A 9,033-nucleotide genomic window follows, 5' to 3' on the forward strand; every position below is an offset into this window, starting at 1 on the left:
TATTTTAAAAATTTATGAATTTTTAAAAATATTTTACAAGAATTTTCTTTAATAATTTAATTTATTCTTTAACTATTATTAGTACTTTTGTTTTAATTTGAAATAATAAAATTTAATTTTTATTTAGATGAAGTAGAATTACTTTGATTTATTTAAATATTCTTAAAAAAACATTATTCTTTATTTTTACTTCTTTTATGTTTTTAAGACAAAAGTATTGTTTAGTACTGCTTTTACTTATTTAGTTGTATTTATGAAATTTTGAAATAATATTACTCCATAACCTAATTAATAGATCTCATTTCTCACTAAAAAGACTAATAATAAAATAATCATCATTTAATAAAATAAAATTATTAATCTTATTAAACTAAAATAATTGAAATAAACTTTGTTGGTATTTATATTTCTTGAATTATAAGATTATGTAGATGATTAGCTATAACAAATAATAATTAAAACATTTATTTGTTATTTGATTTATAATGTAGTTAGAAGAACAAACATTCATCAAAAAGAATATTATTTCAAATCTACACAAACTTGAAAAAATTAAATCATTTTTTATAAAAAAAATAAAAAATAAATAGGAAATAAAAAAAAAAGTCAACTCAACAAAAAAACAATCAAGAAAGAAGAAATTGTGGTACAAAAGCAACAAGAAAAAAACAAGAATATACAATGTTATGTCATACTATCAATCAAAAAGAAAAATATAAAAAGGAAAAAAAAATTAAAAGATAATGAAGTTAAAGATGAAAAAGAAAAAGAAAAAGAAAGATTATAAAATAACAACAATTTATTTATTTCAAAATTAAATAATAAATTTTATCAATTCAACAAATTATTTTTCGTGGCAATTTAAATAAGAAAATCATCAAAACAAAATATATAAAACTATAATAAAATAAAATAAAAATTAATATAAATAATATTTTATAAATATTTCTTGATGAGTGTTTTAAAAGTAATAATTTTTTATGATTCTTCTCTTTATATTTTTTTATGACAAAGAACTTAAAATTAGAAATGATTGTGATTTTATTCATTTATGTTTTATATGTATTTGGTGGTTCTTTAGATAAAACGTGTGCATGTAAATGTGATGGTGATTCTACTACTTCAAATTACCAAATTAATATTATGACAGTAGATGCTGAATGCCCTGGTACTGCAACAGGTGAGATATTGGTATCTCAACTAAATGAAGGGTCGTTTGATGCCACAATTTCATATAACTTAAAGACTGTTCCTGGAGGTGCAAATGTCACATCAAGTTCTAGTGCGTTTCAAGTTAAGGAAGGAACATATTCATTAACTATTACTTACACATTTGAGACAAGAGATTTTGAGACAGGTACAGCAAGTTATAAATCATGTTCATGTTCATTTGATGGTTTAACAATTACAGCTAGGTATGAAACTATTAGTGGTATCACTCATGAAGTAACACCAAACCAACATTGTGCAGGAAGTTATGGTACGATTCAATGTGGTGCTAAGGTTAGTAGTGGAAATGTTAGTTATAGATTATCAGGTACAGAGTCAAGAGATTTCAATAAAGATGGTTTATTTTCTAATCTTCCAGTTGGAAGATATAGATGTCTTGTTAGTTCAACACATTGTGCTTCTCAAAGTGAAGAATTTTCTCTTCAATACTCTAAAAAATGTTCTTCAGAAAATATTTGGTTAGATAGACAAATTTATGGAGAAGGTCAAGGTTTGTTTATAGCAGGATTAGTGTTAATAGTTCTTGGTATTGTTCTTAACTTTTGTGTTTGTGTTTGTTGCTGTAAATTGATAGTTCATGATAGAAAATCAGAGAAGTTTACCAAAAAACAATTTGAAAATAAAACAAAGAAAAGTAAAAAACAAAAGAAAGAGGAAGATGAATTAAAAGAATTAAAATAAATTTATTCAATGAATAATTTATATGATTTTTGTTTAATAATTATTTTTTTGTTAAATAAATCAAAACTACTTAATAATTAATTAATAGTATTATTAATAAAAATTTATAGTAAATTTAAAGTTTAAATTTCTTTAAAAAAAAAATAATTCAAGAAGGATTTTATTTTATGGCAGAAAAAGAACCTGAAGAATCATATTATTTATCAAGTGAAACAGATGAAAGTGAAGAGAGTTCAACAGACAGTTATTCAAATGAAGAATTTGAAGAAGGAAAAGAAAATGCTGAAATAATTGAATCTGAAGATTTTAGAGAAGAAGATTATTCAATGGATGAGTTAGTTTATATGTATAGAAGTGCTTATCATTATTCGTTAGATAACTTTTACAATACTCTTCAAGAAATTAAAGAAAGTTATAATGCCATTATAAAAGAAAATAATACTTTAAAGGAAGACAAACAAAAACTTATACAAATTTATTCTTCTTCTAAAGAACTTATTGAAGAATTAAAGAAAAGAGATGATTGTCTTACAAAACAATATGATGAAATACTTGACAAATATGAAGAAGAACAACGTAGTCATACAAAAACTATTGAAGAATTACAAGAACTAAAGAAAAGTGAATTATTTGGAAGTACTAGTGCTAATGTTATTGCATCATTAAATATTAAAATTGAACATGGAAAAGTAGAAAATATTGAAGTTGTTCAATCAATGAATTCTATGGAAAATGACTCGTTAATGAAAATTTCATTATTAGAGAAAACAGTTGAAGAGAAAATGAGAAAAGAAAAAATACTTTTAGAAGAGAAAGAGCGAATTACCAAAGAAAGGGAATTAGAAGTCCAACGAATTAATAATGAAAAGAATCAAATGCTTCATGAGAAAGAAGAGTTAATTGAAAAACAAAGAATAAAAGAAAAAGAAATGCAAGACCAAATTCAATTGATGGAAACACAATTAAAAGCTAAAGATGAATTAATAATGAAAAAAGAAAAATTTATTGAAGAAAGTTTAATTGTTCAAGAAAATAAAACAAGACATTCTACTGCACAATCAGAAGTAATTAATGAATCAACAACACCAAAAGATGAATATAATAAAACTTCAAGAAGTGTTGGTGTTACTCCATCTTTTAAGTTAGAAAGTAAAAAGAGTTTAATGGAAATATCTAAACAACGTACTAAAAAATCATTAAATGAAATTGTTAAAGCTGTTAAAGATTTTAAAAATAAAGGAATTGGTTTATCCTTTAATGAACCTACAGAAATGGAAAAATATTCTATCAGTGAATTTAAACTCTCAAAAACTCCAACACCTAAGAAATATTTATATGCAAATAAAACACCATTTTATATTTCTTTTACACCAATTGAAGGTATTGAGGCATCTCCAAAAGAATTGTTTCTTATAAAATCAAAAAGAAATAAATCAACAGAATTAGTTAGTTTTAATAAGAGAACAAGAGCAGAAAGAGTTATTGCTGATAATGTATTACCTAATGAAAGTATTAATAATGATAACTTTTTAGTTTATCATTCTAATGGAAGAATAATATGGTATTCTTATCGTAAAAGAACATCAACATGTCTTAAGTTTGAACAATTTAAATGTTTCATTCCAAGTATTCATGATATTTATATATTGAACAAAACCAATGAATTATATAGATTTGCTGATGAAAAGATTATTTTTGTGAAAAAAATAACATATGAATTTGGAATTAATCCATATATTGTAGGAACATTATTGTTTTCACTTAAAAATAAAAAGATAAATAGTTATGAAATTATGACAGAGAAAGAAAATAATGATTCAGCACTAAATGATATTTCAGCATTTACTATTTGTAATAACAATATTTGGCTTGCTATGCCTATGTTTAATCAAATTGGAATTGTTTCTTTTAATTATCAAAGAATAAAAACTATTCCAATGAATTTTACACCATCAATAATGAAAGTTTATGGAAATTATGTTTTTATAGCAGGAAGAACACATTATAGTATTATTTCATCAATAGGAAATATTGTGTATAATGCAGAAATAAAAGTATCTATGATAGATTCTATTTGTTTAGCAGAATCTCAACATAAAAGAGATTGTCGAATGATAATATTAAGTAATAAAGAATTATATGACTTTGGTACAAAGTTACAACGTCATAATATTATTAAATCAGAAGTAGTTGGAACGTGTTGTATTTGTGGACAAAATTGTATGGATTTAGAATGTTGTATTTGTCATAAAAAATACCATGACAAATGTTTTACAAAAACAATGCATGAAATTGAACCTTGTTGTGAGATGAAGTAAAACAATAAATGAATTAATTGAATCATACTAATTCTTGAAATAACAGAAAATTATTATCTAAAATTTAGTTAATTTTCTTCTTTTTTTATTATTCCAGAAAATAATTCTATTGAGTGTCTTTTAATTCTACGTCTAAATGTTTCTTTCTTTTTTGATTCATTTTCTTGTAACAATTTTGGCGTTGGTTTTGGTGGTTGTTCAGATGGACTAATATTAATTTTAGGTAATTGTGATTTTGATCGATGAACAAGTATGAATTGGTTATCATTATTTCCAATAGATTCAGTTTTTCCTTCACTTAGTCTTTTCTCTAATAATGCAGGACTTATAGACCTCATTTCATGAGCTATTTGAATATAATTACCAGATAATCTTTTAGAATTTCTTTTAGTTTTTGAAATCAATTTATTTTTAGAATAGAATGTGCCATAATCTATATGTGGTTCATAACTAAAAGCAGGTTCTTTTGGAAATTCCATTCCAAGAGCTTCATTTCTTTTTTTAATATCTTCAAATAAAGAATCAAAATTTGTCAATACAAATTCAAAAGAAGAAATACAATCTATAGTAAAACTAATCTCATCCTTGGAATTAATTTCAGGTAATCTACAAACACAAAGAGCAAAACAAATTGACATATTTTGAAAATTCATCATATTTTCTTGTTGGTTAGAGCAAATTTCTTGTAAAAATTGAAGAAGAATAAAGAGAGTATCTTGATTTGGAATAGGTAATGAATTAATAAATTGTTTAGGATTGGAATTTTGTTTTAATTGACTAAATTCTATTGCTTTATTAAAAGGAATAACTGGTTCTATCATTAATTTTAAACAACTTTTTAGTAAGGTTCCAATAACAATACAATCATCACTGAAATCACTTCCAATATCTTTATCTAAATCTATTATTTCTTTTAATGGTTTAAGTTCACCAATACTACAAGTTAATCTAAATAATCCTTGAGTATGAATTGCATCATGTTTACGAAGGCATTGAATAGAACGATAAACAAAATTTGGAACTCTCCAACCACTTTTTTTAACACTAAGAACTAATGGTAAACCTATAATACCATATATTCTGGTATATGGTTCTATTTTTTCTATCCAATTTTTTGTTTCTTGTGGGTTATGACAAACAAATATATAAAGTTTATCAAAATGTATTTTAAATGCATTTTCTCTTTGTTCTACACTTAGACCATTATGTTCAATTCCCATTTCAAGAATAGAATTTGAAAGAATAATTCTAATACAACTTCCAATATATAATACCATTCCATCTGTTTCTTCTTCTTTCATTTTGATACTTTTTTCTTTAATTTCTTTTCCACACCAAATACCAATAACACTTTCTTCCATGAATCATCTTCATCATTTTAAGTTCTATTTTTTATTGCTGATAAGAGACTTTGTATTTACTATTAGAACCACTCATCTTCTTTCAATTTTTGTTTTCTTTTCCTTTCCACAAAAACAACAAAATGTTAGTAATGTTTCTTTAAAAAGAATAGACTGAAACAATAACCAAAAATATATATATTGAACATTTGTTTTATTTAAATAAATAATAGAGTATTACCACAACCGCCTTTTTTCACGATGCTTTAATCTATTCAATTAACAACAACTAACCACTTCTGTTTGAATAACCACTAAGATTTATTTAACTCATTTCTAATAATAAACAAAATTATTGATACTCATAAAATCAAATTAAACTTTTTTATTTATCCTCATTCTCTTACTACTTTTTTATTGGGTTTGTTTCCTTAAATTCTAATTATTCTGTTGTTATTCTATTAACTTGATAGAAGAATGAAGTGTAGTTTATTAAAAATAAGGAAGAATTAGTTAGTATATGCTAAATTATTGTTTTTTCTTTTTAATTAATTCTCTTTTTATTACTTTTCAATTATTTTTCTTTGGAATCAAAACAAATTTAAGTAAGAAATAAAAGTCAATTTATCAGTTTGTTTATTAATAATACTGATTCGATGGAGGTGGGATACTAGCTGATGTAGTATTAATATCAACTCCTAATAATGGAGCTTGCTCAGCTGGTTGTTGATTAAATACTGACATATTAATTGTTTGTGGATTTATTATTGGAGCTTCATATGTTGGTTGTTGATTATAATAAACAGGAGCTGGTGGATTACGAGTTGGCATTGGGTGAATTGATTCATCCCAATTATCAATGATATAAACTTCAGATTCTGCTTGCCTCTTTATATAACTGTAATTTAATCGAATAAGATAACAAAGAAGTACAACTAAGGCAATAACTCCTACTATAGCACCTATACAAACAATAATACCAATGATTACTAATATAATAATTCCTATTAATCCTATGCCTGATCCACTACTTCCTCCTTTACAATCTCCTCCACATCCAGAACAATCACAATTATTACAATTACCACAACTATTATAGCTATTACCACAATCACATTTTAAACATGCATCACATGCATTACATGTGTCTGCACAACCTCTACACCCTTCAGCACAAAGATAAATACTTAACGCACAACAATTATCATTATGTATTGAACGATGATAAGGAGAAACATAACAACAATCAGCACACCAGTCACAACACATACAAGTTGCTAATCCACATCCCAAACAATCATGACAATTAGGACAGGTATTTGGAAACATAAAACATCCATAACAACATCCATACCTTGATAATATAGATCTCTTATAAATAAATGGCATACAACATAAAGAAAGACTACAACAAGCTCCTAAACGTTGAGCATCAGTATGAGACAATTCATCATCATCAGTATCTTTATGTTCTCCACATAGACATCTTGAAATCATTCCACAAATACTCCAGAGTCCTAAAACAAAACAGTCTAACCCAAGACCCAAAACCATATCTCTAACAAAGAAATAAGGGTCAGAGAAAAAATGGCAAGTACTATCATTTTCTGATAAGAAATAATGAGTAGAATAATTATCAATTGTATAAGGAATTAATCCAGAGACAAATACAAATAAGCAAATTGCAATGAATAAGAATAATATTTGAAAAATTAATTTAAAAATAAACTTTGTAATCAAACAAGAAACAGAATGTTCAACAACATGTTTAAATGTATAATCTACTCCACATTGTAAACATTTGCCAAAAGCAACAGGATCATTACAAAAAATTCTATAAGCATTAATACATGATCTATGTACCCACTTGTTTGGTCCATCACATCCACATGGAGAAATAAGTTCTTCATCACTATTAGGATCTAAACAAATACGACATATTTTAGGATATTCTTGGTTATCTACTTCGTTATTCATTATTTGAAAATCTTATAATTTTTTTCATCTTTAATTTTCAATTTTATCTTTTTTGTCTTTGAATGAAGAATCGGCAAAACAAGAAATTTGGTAATTGAATAAAAATATATTTTATTTATTCTTTCTTTATTTATAATTCTTTTTTAATAATTATAAAAATAGAAATCAAACTATATTTATCAATGAAAAATACTTTTGTCGCTTTCAAAAAATTAATTAAACTTTCTTTAAAAATATCATTTTCTTTTAAATATGTATTTATAAAAATATACCCAATTCCTTTTTTATTCATTTTTCTTTTCATTTTTATGATTTTTCGTTATGTTTTTTTTTCTTGACATTTCTTATTATTCACTTATTGTTATTTTTTTCAATTACAAAAAGTCAAATATGGATTTTCTTTTAATTTGTTTATTTCGTGATATTTTCTATTAATCTAAAACATAATCTCCTTTTTTTATAAAAATAAATTAAGATACAATCTTTTAACTAATAACTAACAACAAAACTAATTAGAGTAAATAAAAAGCCAACCTTCTTTCTGTTATTTAACCTCTGATTTAAATGCATCTTTTGAGGTATGTGTTCTAAGTTATATATTATCACATTCAATTTAGATAATTGCCATATATTTCATTATAAGTTATAATATATCACAACAAAAAATAAAGAGTGAGAAAATAGAGGAAAAAAGTGAAGCAATAGAAGGATAACACAACAAATAAAAATAAGTGTAAGTATCAACAAAAATAATAGACACATCCATAATAAGAAGAAAAATCGGATTAGAGAAATAGAAAGAATGTAATCAATCACGAACAAAAAATTGTAATAAGATAAATTCACATTCAAAATAGTGTTTGAAGAAATTAAAAACAAATAAAAGAAACTATTAGTAAAGTAAAGTTATAATAAAAAAGGAAGGCAAATTTATAAAGAAAATAAAAACATCAAAACATGAAAAAGAAAGAAAAATTAATAAACAAAGAATAATTAAAATGAAAAAGTATTAAATTAATTTTTCTACTTTATTTTTGTTTGTTTAATGTTATTTCATTCACTCTCTTTCAAGTATTATTCATTATGTATTCCTATATCTCTATATTCTCCTCTACCACCCCCAACCACCTCATAAGTTTTTCATTTGTTCTTTTTCATTTTAACTTTTATCATTATTTAAAATTTTAATTATAATGTTTTGTTTTTTGATTATTTTCCTGTTTCTTTGTTGAATATTCCATATATTGTTATTATTATAATTACTTCTATTTTATTCTATCAATTTGTTTTATTTTTTTTTCTAAGTGAATTTTATCCATTTCTACTGTTTTAATAAATATTAATTTTATCTTTTTATCATTTATTCTTCTTTGTCTTCTATTCTATATAAATATATTGTCTTTTATGAAATATTCATTGTTATTGATTCTTTCTTGTTTCAATGATTGATTATTTCCTTATTTTCTATTCTTCTTTTGTTTTTATCA

The 9,033-nt window shown here is 24.0% G+C and overlaps 4 protein-coding genes across 4 annotated transcripts; 2 read left to right on the forward strand and 2 right to left on the reverse strand.

Annotated features, from left to right (window-relative positions):
* Window positions 1-1,029: 1,029 nt before the first annotated feature.
* ENU1_116220 (hypothetical protein) lies at window positions 1,030-1,911 on the forward strand (the record flags this gene model as incomplete). Its single annotated transcript, XM_008859697.1, has 1 exon — window positions 1,030-1,911. The coding sequence occupies one exon, from the start codon at window positions 1,030-1,032 to the stop codon at window positions 1,909-1,911; it is 882 nt and encodes a 293-aa protein (XP_008857919.1).
* Window positions 1,912-2,078: 167 nt separating this feature from the next.
* ENU1_116230 (hypothetical protein) lies at window positions 2,079-4,229 on the forward strand (the record flags this gene model as incomplete). The annotated part of the gene is made up of 1 exon (XM_008859698.1): window positions 2,079-4,229. One exon carries the CDS (start codon window positions 2,079-2,081, stop codon window positions 4,227-4,229), a length of 2,151 nt encoding a protein of 716 aa, XP_008857920.1.
* Window positions 4,230-4,297: 68 nt separating this feature from the next.
* On the reverse strand, window positions 4,298-5,590 carry ENU1_116240 (RhoGAP domain containing protein; the record flags this gene model as incomplete). Its single annotated transcript, XM_008859699.1, has 1 exon — window positions 4,298-5,590. One exon carries the CDS (start codon window positions 5,588-5,590, stop codon window positions 4,298-4,300), a length of 1,293 nt encoding a protein of 430 aa, XP_008857921.1.
* Window positions 5,591-6,208: 618 nt separating this feature from the next.
* ENU1_116250 (zinc finger domain containing protein) lies at window positions 6,209-7,546 on the reverse strand (the record flags this gene model as incomplete). Its single annotated transcript, XM_008859700.1, has 1 exon — window positions 6,209-7,546. One exon carries the CDS (start codon window positions 7,544-7,546, stop codon window positions 6,209-6,211), a length of 1,338 nt encoding a protein of 445 aa, XP_008857922.1.
* Between the last annotated feature and the right edge of the window lie 1,487 nt (window positions 7,547-9,033).

This window comes from Entamoeba nuttalli, assembly GCF_000257125.1.
Source record: "Entamoeba nuttalli P19 unplaced genomic scaffold asmbl_4931, whole genome shotgun sequence".
Classification (NCBI taxonomy): domain Eukaryota; phylum Evosea; order Mastigamoebida; family Endamoebidae; genus Entamoeba; species Entamoeba nuttalli.